The sequence below is a fragment of the Mizuhopecten yessoensis genome, unplaced genomic scaffold, assembly GCF_002113885.1.
Source record: "Mizuhopecten yessoensis strain PY_sf001 unplaced genomic scaffold, ASM211388v2 scaffold11113, whole genome shotgun sequence".
In the NCBI taxonomy this organism is placed as follows: Eukaryota; Metazoa; Mollusca; class Bivalvia; order Pectinida; family Pectinidae; genus Mizuhopecten; species Mizuhopecten yessoensis.
The window spans coordinates 16,829-29,259 of NW_018408886.1; the positions used below are offsets into that span (position 1 = coordinate 16,829).

Here is a 12,431-nt window from a genome sequence, read left to right on the forward strand (position 1 = left end):
GGATTCCTGCCCCATCCCCAGGGGCTAGGGCGGGGCCCCAAAGGGAACATTTACCAATATTTTCAAATTCTTATCCATTGATGACATGACAAGTATTGTATTTCACTTAGTTTACATGCTGATTTCCACATCACATCTAAACAATAAAATAAAGCTACCAGTACCTATGATATAACTCAGGTGACCGCTAAGGCCCTTGGGCCTCTTGTATCCATTTTCAGCAGAAAATTACTCAAACATAGTCAGAATCATCTTTGGTGAATTAGGGTATTACATTGTAAAATTAGGATTCCTGCCCGATCCCAAGGGGCTAGGGCAGGACCCCAAAGGGAACATTTACTAATGTTTTCAAATTCTTATCCTTTGATGACATGACAAGTATTGTATTTCACTTAGTTTACATGCCGATTTCCACATCACACCTAAACAATAAAATAAAGCTACCAGTACCTATGATATAACTCAGGTGACCGCTAAGGCCCTTGGGCCTCTTGTTAAGTTAGCCGTGTAAAATACCCGACTACACCCAGCACAGTTTCTGAAACATATTTAACCTAAGCGTATCTCGGTTTACTTAGTACATTCTTTCGGAGATTTATGTCTGTTTATCAATAATTAGGTTTGACACTTCTATTAACGTTTGCAGACAAAATGTATTTTACACATTGATTCCGTTTACTCATCTGAATTAAGTTTGCGTATATTTCGAGTGTAAGCAGTAGCCTTTCTAGATAGCTGGTAGCCCTAAAAAGGTCTTTTTGTAAAGTGTACTCATTAAAAGGACTTTTCCCTCGTAGATTCGACTGTAACCAGAGTTCCGTTATGCTGCCAGATCTTGTCAGGGTGTTGTTTCATCATCATTCTGTTGAGTAACGATGCTTTCTTGTTGTAGCGTCGGTTGTGTCGCGGAAATAGCTCTCCAAATATTACTTCTTTAACTTCCTGGGACTTCAACTCGTCATGCATCTGTATCATGAGTCTTTTGCTATCCGAGACGGACTATGTCATCAGATCGTTTTCTCCGGCCTGGATGAAAACCGAGTGATACTCCAAAAAATCGGTTGATGAAATGATGTTTCGGAGCATGGCGAGCGTCATTCCCCCGGTTCCAAACGCATCAAATGCAAAGTCGGGCAAGGCGATCTCTTCAGCCATCCATCTAACTATGAGCCGTCTGATGAAGCTATTCCCATGATACAAATCTTCTTCTCATCCCTGGACAGAAACCGGTACATGCATTTTTGGAAGGTATTCATGGCGAATGGTTTCTTGTACCAGTCGCCATGAATACCTTCCAAAAATGCATGTATTATTTCGACTCGTGATTAATCAATTAAAGTGTCACCAATTACATGCTCACCATAAATACGAATGGTGAGCATGTAATTGGTGACACTTTGATTGATTAATCACGAGTCAAAATAATAACATATGCTTATTTGATGTGACGCGCATTATCAAAGGACAATTTTAATTAATGTTGGGATAGCGTTCATGGTGCCACTTTGTAATAGACTTATTTAAACCAACCTGTTTTGTTTTGTACCGATATTCGGTTTATATCTTGTTTATACCCATGTCAAAGGGGGGGGGGGGGGGGGGGTGGTCGTAGGGTCCTCTGAACCTTGAAGCACATCGAGTCTGAGCACTGTTCCGGTTTGCCTATCAATTCCACGAAAACCAGTTCATGGGTGTAATCGTTCATTTCATATGAGAAAAAGTACTTCACTACACCCACAAATTGCCCCTGAGGCAGATCGCAGGCAACCATGCAGGCTTTCTCTCGTTGGTTAGGGTCCTCTATGGAAGTGTCTATATTGTACCTCTGATCCTTCGAGATGTCTCTTCGCGTAGTGGAAGACAGTGATACACTGGTTGGTGAGTGCTGGTATCCCGAACAGTTGAGCAAGTGCCTCGCGCTCTAGTTCATTGACTGGTTGGGGCTTTGGTCTGTAGGCCCCATGTTGCAAGTAGTGCAGGCCTGACTGTCGGGGCTCCGGTCTACATTGTAATTGCTCAAGGAAACCAGCACAATTCAGCATGGTCACCAACCAATGAGTCTATCAAATCAAACAAGAAAAGAAATTAATATCTCCCTGTAAGCTTTGGGTAAGCATACATAATTTATATATTTGATTTTTTTCTTCAAAATTGGTAGTTTGAAGGCAGATTGACAAAATGTGGTTTACATACAAAAATGTATAACCAAATTTGCATACTCGCAATAATAATAGTCTTAGGGCTATGTCTCCTTTTCAGTTTATCAAAAAACACAACTATTAACTTAAGTTTGTGAACCACAACTTTGAGATGACCTAGGACCTACGTGGTGATAAAGTGGTATATAAGAAACTCAAGTTATTATTATTAATATTAGTATAAAGGATCACATGTATATGACATTTAACAACAAAACTAGTTATGTATTCCCAATAGTATTTTCATCTGAATATGCGTCTCTTTCTATATTATCTGAAGTTCATTGATGAGATAAAGATTCGATATAATGTAACTTAACATGTTAGGTTTATTGCATGTTACGCTATGTTGAGATACCTTGCCCCTATCCTAGAGCAGAGTTGTCCTCTCTAAAGTTTAGTACAAGTCCTTTTCGAAAACGACAAGAGGAAGTTTTGAAGTTGTACATACAACATGCATACATTATATAGGACCGGTCAAAACAACAAACATACAGCTCATCTAGCAACATCTGGCCTTTCCTTGCCCCCACTCCGCTCTCAATTACCCAACCTTAACACATCTTAAACATTAACAAATCATACTACATTACTATTCACAAGATCATACCTCCTATTGTTCATATATAATGAGACATGTGCAGATAGTTAATAACTGCGTTCTCATCTATCTATGTCCATGCCTGACTGACCTATCTGTCAATGGATACAGTCTCCTATCACAAATTACAATTCCACCCCCTCCCTCCACCCACCCCCTGTCATTCAATTGACCATCATAATTATTGTGAACATAACGTTAGACCTCAGTTATACTTTTTATGTGCTGCTCTCTCTATTGATACCAGCTACTGCTGCATGATATAATTAGTTCTGTTCATCTTAATTTATTGTCAAATTATCAACATATTTTGTTACATTAGACTGTACCTCCATCTTCTTGACTGCATTCAGCTCCGGTTTCTGGAGTAAGTGATACATTCAGACAGGGTCTTATTGAATCTTTCGTAAGGAAACATCCAGAAGTTGCTAGGAGGTCCATAAAACTTCACATAACTCGGCAGATGGAGTAAATGCATCACAAAGCTCTGCAACAAAAATCCAGCATTATACAATCATGCTACGGAAACAACTGACTGTTCAAGAAGAGTCCTTCTGATGCCTTACTGTGTAACAATCTGATAGGTACCCTTTATCATATGGCCTTTTTGACCATGTACTAATACGGATAAGTGTTATTTAAGGTGGATATCAACCACTCAACATCGTTTCTTTCATGGGCAGATCATAAACATGAATCATTATAGTCTTTTGACGAATGACATTTAACAATCAGTCTCGTCAGACAATCAACTCCACACGACACAAACTCTGGTGCCAATTAAAATCCCTATCATATCTGAACACATTTTTGAAGAATTTGGCTATAGAAGCATTCTTTAACATCAACTCCGGAAATTATAGATAACTCTTCAAAAGATTTCACTTTTTAATGAACCTTAGACCTAATTAGGGACTTATCTAGCCCTTTTGGAAATCATATCTAAATACACTGATTTTTTCACAAAATGTCATTAAAACTGTGAAAACAACCTTTATATAACAGATTTTGCAGTTACATTCATTATCATTTTGTATACAAGATGGAACAAATCAGGGTAAAAAAGTCATTGGTAATAATAAAACGGCCAAAATGATGAATTGAAACAAAAATATTGCGTATTTGTTCCATTTACCTTAAGATATTAAGGGAAATCCCTTTCCATTCTGCATAAAGTGACATGCCATCCTTCTGCAAATTGGTCGATGGTGTCCAAGGCTGTAGGCGATTTGAATAGTGTCTCAAATCGCATCAGAAAGTTGGTGAGATACTCCCGCTGCTCAGTACCAAGCATATACCTCAAACAATACCGCAATACTCCATTGGTAAACAACTGCAAAATGAATAAAAATGAGTTAAACAATTTGTTATTAAAGGCAGTGAAAAGTTAAACTACTTTCAATTATATAATAATTTATAAAAGCGATACATAAATACATGTAGCTTGTCAGTTTAATAATGATTTCCATGTAACAAGCAGTTTAAATTCCATCAGAGAGAGGGGAGGGATGGGGAATCACAGATGCTTCATATTTAAAATGTCCCGGGGAATAAGAGACTATGGTTGCAATGCCAAACCACAAACTTAAATATGGATCATTGGACCAGTATAGCCTGTTGTATCACTTTCACAATGTAATGTATCAAAAAGGTTGACCCAAGATGACAGGCAATAAATAATGCTTTCAGCCCATTAGACTTTACAGGTCATCTTCAATACTAATGTATGAAAGTTCTTTGTGACATAAAATATACCTCCTGTGTGTATCAACAAGGTTGACCGAAAGAACTTGTATTATAACTTTCATTAACAATGCAATGTTAGACAGTTTTATAAGGTAAAATCAGCCCCAAGGCCTAATGCATACCTGAGGATGTGGTAACATAAACTAAATGGTGTTTAACCAGTCAGAGTAATAGGAACTGACATATGCAAGCGTTCCCCTATTGCGATCAGAATTTCTTAAAATAATTATTCCTTTGTGCACTCACCTTGATCTTGGCCCATGTTCTCCTATCTTTTGTGTATGGCAAAGGATTCACTAGTTTCTCTCCTGGTCTTTCTCAGAATGAGATGGAATTATTTGTTCTTCAATGTCTCTTCCATATCTGGATATCAAAATGGCCAGTATTAAATCAGTGTTTCAGGTAAAACGTAGGTGATATAATTCACTTATGAAAGATTGTGCATACTGTTCAGCTATTTGAACATTGTATCCGAATGTTATACATTATACTTGAAACATTATAACATGACTTTGTTTTCCTTTTATGAAAACTATTTATTTTCAAACATTTATCAAGGCATTTCCCTGAATAAGGGAACATGCAATATATCATTGAAATATTGAATCGCTCATAAACATTTTTCACAACAGGGTAGCTTATAACAGCTGCTATTGCCACAGCATGACCGTCACTGAATAAAGATACTTCAGTACTAAAAATTGAACAAATATACAATCTCATTTCAGACTTAATACAATCTCAACGTGTAATTATTACTGTGCTCATCATAAACTTCAGACTTGTATTCTAACATTCTGCAAGAAAGGGGTAAATTCGTTAAAAAAATGAAAAAATAATTCTGATAATAAAGCATTTTAAACAACTCTCTGGCTAGAACTGTTGTAAAAATAGCAGATTAATACACTTCTTGCGCAAATAACCATACGAATATGGTAAAGCCAATTAAATATGAATGTATTTACGTCCCCTTGATATGAGCGCTAAGTCCTGATGATCCCCAAAGAACTTTTATTATAAAAACAAGTTCGAACACTGCTATAGAAGGACAAGTGCGAAACAAGGCATAACTTTAGGAGGTAGCACAATCTATATTCTTTATTCACAGCCGCTCTATGAAAGGGGTCTGTTTACCATATTGAAATTAGTGCAGTTCTTAAGGATGAATAAGAAAAAAACACTGTGTCTACAGACAGGCGATTAGACATTCTGTTAAAATATAAACCCCCATCCCATACAACTTTGTTGCAGGAGGTATTATATAACAGAATAACAAGTTTCATTAAAATCTGAATGACATATCACCATGTTAGAGTAATGCCATTTTTCCCATTAATAGAATTAGTTGCTTTTGTATGCTGAAATGGAAACTAAGTCTCTCAGACAAATCTTATAAAATAATACAAATTATTGCAAGCAATCCAATGTCCCCAATTTGTTAACACAACTAGGACATAAAATTGAACTCCAACGATGTGTAATTTTGGAGGTTTGTTTTGAGATGCAGATTATACTTACTTGTACTGCAGCTCCTGTCTGGGTGCTGGAACTTGTTGAAACTCGAGCAGTTCTGTTGCCAGTAACTCTCGCCCTCTTGGTTTAGGTGGATCTCTGTGCTGATGAGAAATAAACATGTTGATGAAATTTGAAGTTAAACACACTGAATTTCATGCTTTAGTTTAATGGCAGTGGCTATTTATGAAGGACTTTTTTATTAACAGAATATTTTTATATGCACAAATGATTTATTTTCTTACACATTTGTTAATTTTTGTATTTGCTCTCTTTCTCTTGGCCCTCAAAGACATCTAAATCGAAGGTCATAATGTGTAATAATGAATTATAAACCAACTTATAACAATTTTCCAGATGATTTTTTATAGATGATGCACCTTAAAATCCAAATCTTACTTGTCTGAATGTAAAGTCTTCAAAAACATCAAATGTCTTGATATTTATTTTCTGATGGATTTTGTGATTCCAGTATGTTCAAAACTCAGGTTTGGACACATTTGCTTTACCTGTCAAAATTAAACAATGTAAAACATACCTTTAGATTTCACTTTTTGTTGGGAGAAAGTACACTTATTTAAGTGTAAATATTCAAGTATTGTACCTGGTATACTTTTTGTCACAAGATAATTTACCAGGTTGTAGACCCCTTTCTTGTGTTATCATATTAACTATTCTCAACATACTGTTTGTACATTTGAAACTTTTTGAGATAATACTCAAAAACAACATCAGGTTTCTGACTTGTCGGTTACGCATCCCTTTGACGTCAAATTTCTGCACACCTCCTCTTATAACAGCATTTAAAATAATCATTTCTCTTTTATTTCTACAGTTCTCTTCAATTCATTTGGAAAATAATGCTTTCAGATTTAAACATACATCTATATCTACCATTGATGATTTTAGCTTTAATATATCAATTTAGCTAATATGCCAAATTTGTTTTGTTAAATTGTTAAGTGTAATTTTATATTTTTCCTTCATATTTTTAACGAAGGTTTAAATATATGAACACAATTTAGTGACATCTCTTACAACAACCTAAAGTAAACCTTAAATCAAAAATTTACAAGAGGCCCAATGGGCCTGCATCGCTCACCAGGTATTAATCTCACACTTGTAATCTTAAAAGTGGACTAAAATACAGCTACAGGCAGAATATCAGTGTGGCCCTGAATGTCAAACAATGACATTATGTTGAAAGTGGGTCAAGGTCATTCATTTGAACAAATTTGGTAGACCTGATTGCTGCAGGCCAAATAGCAGTACCCTGGGCCTTTTGGTTATTGAAAAGAAGTTATTTGAAGATTTTGAGACATTTGACACCTGTGACCTTGAAAATTGGTCAAGGTCATTCATTTGAACAAACTTGGTAGCCCTTCATCCCAGCATGCTGCTGGCCAAATATCATCACCCTGGGCATTTTGGTTATCCAGAAGAAGTTGTTTAAAGGTTTTAAACATATTTGAGGGGTGTGACCTTGAAAATGGATGAAGGTCATTGATTTGAACTAATTTGGTAGCCCTTCATCCCAGCATGCTACTGGCCAAATATTATCACCTTAGGCCTCTTGGTTATTTAGAAGAAGTTGTTTAAATGTTTTGAACATATTTGACCCCTGTGACCTTGAATATAAGTCAAGGTCATTAATTTGAACAAACCTGGTAGCTATTCAACCCAGCATGTTACTGGACAAATATCATCACCCTAGGCCTCTTGATTATTCAGAAGAAGTTGTTGAAAGGTTTTTAAACATATTTGACCCCTGTGACCCAGAATATAAATCAAGGTCATTTATTTGAACAAACTTGGTAGCCCTTCATCCCAGCATGTTACTGACCAAATTTATGCACCCAAGGCCTATTGGTTATTCAGAAGAAGTTGTTTAAAGGTTTTTAAACATATTTGACCCCTGTGACCTTGAAAATGGATGAAGGTCATTTATTTGAACAAACTTTGTAGCCCTTCATCCCAGCATGTTACTGGCCAAATAGCATAACCCTAGGCATATCGGTTATTCAGAAGAAGTTGTTGAAAGGTTTTAAACATATTTGACCCCTGTGAGCTTAAATATAAACCAAGATCATTTATTTGAACAAACTTGGTAGCCCTTTATCCCAGCATGTTACTGGCCAAATTTAGGCACCCTAGGCCTCTTGGTTATTCAGAAGAAGTTGTTTAAAGGTTTTTAAACATATTTGACCCCTGTGACCTTGAAAATGGATGAAGGTCATTTATTTGAACAAACTCGGTAGCCCTTCATCCCAGCATGCTTCTGGCCAAATATCATCACCCTAGGCATATCGGTTATTCAGAAGAAGTTGTTGAAAGGTTTTAAACATATTTGACCCCTGTGACCTTGAAAATGGATGAAGGTCATTTATTTGAACAAACTTGGTAGCCCTTCATCCCAGCATCCTTCTGGCCAAATATCATCACCCTGGTCATTTTGGTTATTCAGAAGAAGTTGTATAAAGTAAAATGTTGACGACGGACAGACGGACGGACAACGGACGATGCACCATGCCTTCGGGCCAGGTGAGCTAAAAATCAAAAGAGCGTCTGGCAATATGATGACTTCAGCAATTGGATCTGTTGATATATTATGTTTCACTTGTACAGAATGTTTGGTCAAAAGAACGCAACAAAAAGCAAGGACTTTTGATGTAGTCTTTAAAACGAGTTGAGTAACACTGAAATAGTTGTCAAACAAAGAATTAATGTGACACTTTTTATGCATCAATTATAATATATATTAAATTATTAATACATACATTTAGGAAACTTCTTCCTTCCTTGTATACATTCCTGTCATGTATGTCCTAATTTGGAACTTTCTCCAAATAATGCCTTTCATCAAATTCTGTACCGGGGAACAAGAATTCCAGTCTCCATGGGACAGATGTAGATGGTCTTATATTTGAAGTCTGTGGTGGTGTGACCATGACCTGTGTTGGTGGATAAAATGCTGGTAGTACATCAGGGCGTACGGGTAGGTTAAGCTCTGTATTTCCATAGAAGGCTTGTTGCTGGTAAAAGCCTGTAATATAATGTAAACATTGATAGAATATGGATAAAATATAAACCGAGAAATATTCAATAGAAACCCAAAATCTCTTTATTTCGTTAAGTTTTTCCTATGAAAACATAAACCAAACTTCCAGTTGAAATTGTAGTTTTTAGCTCACCTGACACGAAGTACCAAGTGAGCTTATGCCGTGGTGCGGCGTTCGTTCGTCGTCCGTCTGTCTTCAATATTTTACTTTAAAAGACTTCTTGATGATATTTGGCCAGTAGCATGCTGGAATGAAGGGCTACCAAGTTTGTTCAAATAAATGACCTTCACCCATTTTCAAGGTCACAGGGGTCAATTGTCTTAGAAATCTTTAAACTTCTTCTGAATAACTGAAGGCCGAGGATAATGATATTTAGCCAGTAACATGCTATCATAAAGGGCTACTAAGTTTTGTTAAAATGAATGACCTTTACCTATATTCAAGGTCACAGGGGTCAAATATGTTTAAAACCTTTAAACAACTTCTGCTCGATAACCAAGAAGCCTAGGATAATGATATTTGGCCAGTAACATGCTGGTTTAAAGGGCTACCAAGTTTGTTCAAACAAATGACCTTTATTTATATTCAAGGTCACATATTGAAATTAAGACTGAAGTTCCACAGGTTCAATACTTGGACCGTTCTTGTTTTGATAGGTTGTTTTATGAATGCTTTTTTTCTTTACAATACTAAGGCTGTCAAAATTTATTAGAAACTTCTGTATCGCAATACACCGGAATACCATACTGTATCACAATATTGAAATAAAAAATCATTGTATCTGTAAACTTATTAAAATCTTATTTGTATCTACATCAGGAGAGGTTTTTAACTTGGCAAATTACTACACTTTCTCTTACTCTTGCTGGTGCCAGCTTGTCAAATTGGTAATTGTTGGGCAAGCAGAAATTTATTTCAGGCAAATGAATCATTAGTTTCAACCTTCCCAGGGGGCTAGTATTCTAAAAAGAAACATTTTACATCCCTGTCCAATGGTGTATTCCTTTCGTCTGTGCGGGATGTGATAGAGACACTGTGCGAGTTCTGCGTCAATGGAATGCTTCAGAACAGGAGTCAGGGTAAACAATATGGCGGTCAGAGTAGTCGCTATACTTTCACTTTTATTAGAGGACACGGAGGACACCGAAGATGACAACTTCGGAGACGACGAAGCTGTGGTTGCTTTCATTGCGGCTTCTATGTAAGTTTAGATTCCATTATGCGTGTTCAAATTAGAAATAATCAAGAGAAATTGATATTATAACATCGCTCCATACTAGAAGATTAGTACCTTATGTGAAAGAAACGTTATGTTCATAATCGTGTAGGTCTACAGTACTGAATGTAAACAAAACGAGCGAGTGACAACACTTTCCCCCGTATCCACTTTTTAGTAGACAGATTATCAATTTCAAGACTTACGCTCTACTATAACTTTTGTTCCCCTTAAAAAAGTATTAAATACGGATTTTCCTAATCATCAAATGGAGGTTATTTACGTGATTTTTTTGTTTTATAGGTTTTGCGTATTTTACTTTTCAGTGTTCGTGAGGAAAGGGTGAGAATACAAAGTTACACGGAGCAAATTGTACCTCATTACCTGCTGGATGATTTTAAGAGGTTCTTCAGGGTCTCCAGATCAACATTCGAGATTTTGTATGAAAATATTTCTGCTTATGGTGATCTTGCACCAGGGTGGACTGGAGGAAGGGAGCCAATACCTATCGATAAGCAGTTACTGATGATGTTGTGGTATGTTTCTAGTCACGAGACACTAAATCGCATAGCTGATAGATTCAATGTCACAGAATCATCCATGGTGAGGACCAGGGACCGTCTCTTCAGTGTATTTATTGAACATTTAAAAGAAGAAGAAAATATTTTGGCCACAGGGAAATGATAAAGCCGACATAATTAGAGGATTTGCAAGAAAAGCTAATTTTCCTGATGTAGTGAGTGCCATTGATGGTACTCGTATTAAAATAAAAGCACCAAGTCAACCTCGAGAGAGCTATGTGAACCGAAAAGGTTTCCATTCGATTATTTTACAGGCTGTATGTCGGGAGGACATGAGATTCATACATGTAGTTGCAGGATGGCCAGGTAGCTGCCACGACGCTCGAGTTCTCAGAAACTGTGATTTATGGGATGAAGGTCCGTCCTGCCAGATGTGGAGATGCTCATATAATCGGAGACGCAGCTTTTCCCATTAGAAAATGGTTGCTAACACCATACAGGAATAATGGTCATCTGACCCACCAACAACAACACTACAACACAGCCTTATCAACTACTCGTGCTACTGTTGAACGTGCTTTTGGGATGTTTAAAGGTCGGTTTTCTCTACTCCAGTATGTTGATACAAAGAAGATCAAAACAACTGTTGATCTGGTAGTAACATGTTGTATTCTACACAATATTTGTATTTTAAATGAAGATGATGTATCTGATCATTTTGAAGATGACAACCACATTCTTCCCCATGGTGTACAAGCACTACAAGGCATGGATGATGTTGAGGGGCTTAGAAAGCGGGAACATCTTACAAGGAACTTACAAACATATGAAATTTATTCCAAAAGACTTGTTCATATACCGGTATTATTGTATAGAAATAGTGGGAACATTTTTACCAAAAACACTTTGAATTTGACAAACAAGGAGAATCAATATAGCTGCATTTTCCATATAGTATTATGATGCAACTACTTTGACATTTTGAAAATATATAACAAAACAATTATTATATGTTTTGCTCCTTTATTCAACATTACAACCTGTAAAAAATATCAAAAACAAAAATATATAATCAGATAAACAATAAAATATTGTCAAAAAGTAACGAAAACAACATGCTGAAGGCTTGCCTGAGCCCAGAGCACCAAAAATATCACAGGACATCATCATACACATGACTAGAATTACACAATTCGATGGTTTATACAACAAGAGGCCCAAGGGCCATAGCGGTCACCTGAGTTATATCATAGGTACTGGTAGCTTTATTTTATTGTTTAGATGTGATGTGGAAATCAGCATGTAAACTAAGTGAAATACAATACTTGTCATGTCATCAAAGGATTGTTTGTTTGATTTTGTTTAACGTCCTATTAACAGCTAAGGTCATTTAAGGACGGCCTCCCCTGTGTGCAAGATGCATGCGTGTAGTGTTTGTGTGTGTATTTTGGGAGGCTGCGATATGTTCGTGGTTGTCTTCTTGTAATAGCGCGGAACTGATGCCGACTTTATAGTGCTACCTCACTGAAACATACTGCCGAAGACACCCAGCAGGACGCCCCACCCGGTCACATTATA

General features: G+C 36.7%; 2 protein-coding genes across 2 annotated transcripts in view; one reads left to right on the top strand and one right to left on the bottom strand.

Moving 5' to 3' along the window:
- LOC110466028 (uncharacterized abhydrolase domain-containing protein DDB_G0269086-like) overlaps positions 1-6,179 on the bottom strand; it is a gene marked incomplete at its 3' end in the record, with an annotated part of 8,712 nt that extends 2,533 nt beyond the window's left edge. Inside the window, exons 1-2 of the mRNA XM_021522285.1 lie at positions 6,064-6,179; positions 1,824-2,001 (exon numbers count right to left, since the gene is read on the bottom strand). Coding sequence (XP_021377960.1) covers positions 1,824-2,001; positions 6,064-6,179 — 294 coding nt within the window. The remainder of the gene's footprint in view (positions 1-1,823; positions 2,002-6,063) is intronic.
- A 3,930-nt stretch (positions 6,180-10,109) lies between these two features.
- LOC110466011 lies at positions 10,110-11,016 on the top strand. The gene is made up of 2 exons (XM_021522251.1): positions 10,110-10,317; positions 10,659-11,016. The coding sequence occupies exons 1-2, from the start codon at positions 10,169-10,171 to the stop codon at positions 11,014-11,016; spliced, it is 507 nt and encodes a 168-aa protein (XP_021377926.1). The 5' UTR covers positions 10,110-10,168.
- The last annotated feature ends 1,415 nt before the right edge of the window (positions 11,017-12,431 follow it).

Bases quoted from the DNA above. Each gene is read 5' to 3' on its own strand.
- LOC110466011 (XM_021522251.1), top strand. From the start codon at position 10,169: ATGGAATGCTTCAGAACAGGAGTCAGGGTAAACAATATGGCGGTCAGA. The intron at 10,318-10,658 runs GTAAGTTTAGAT...TTTACTTTTCAG, and splicing joins GCTTTCATTGCGGCTTCTAT to TGTTCGTGAGGAAAGGGTGA.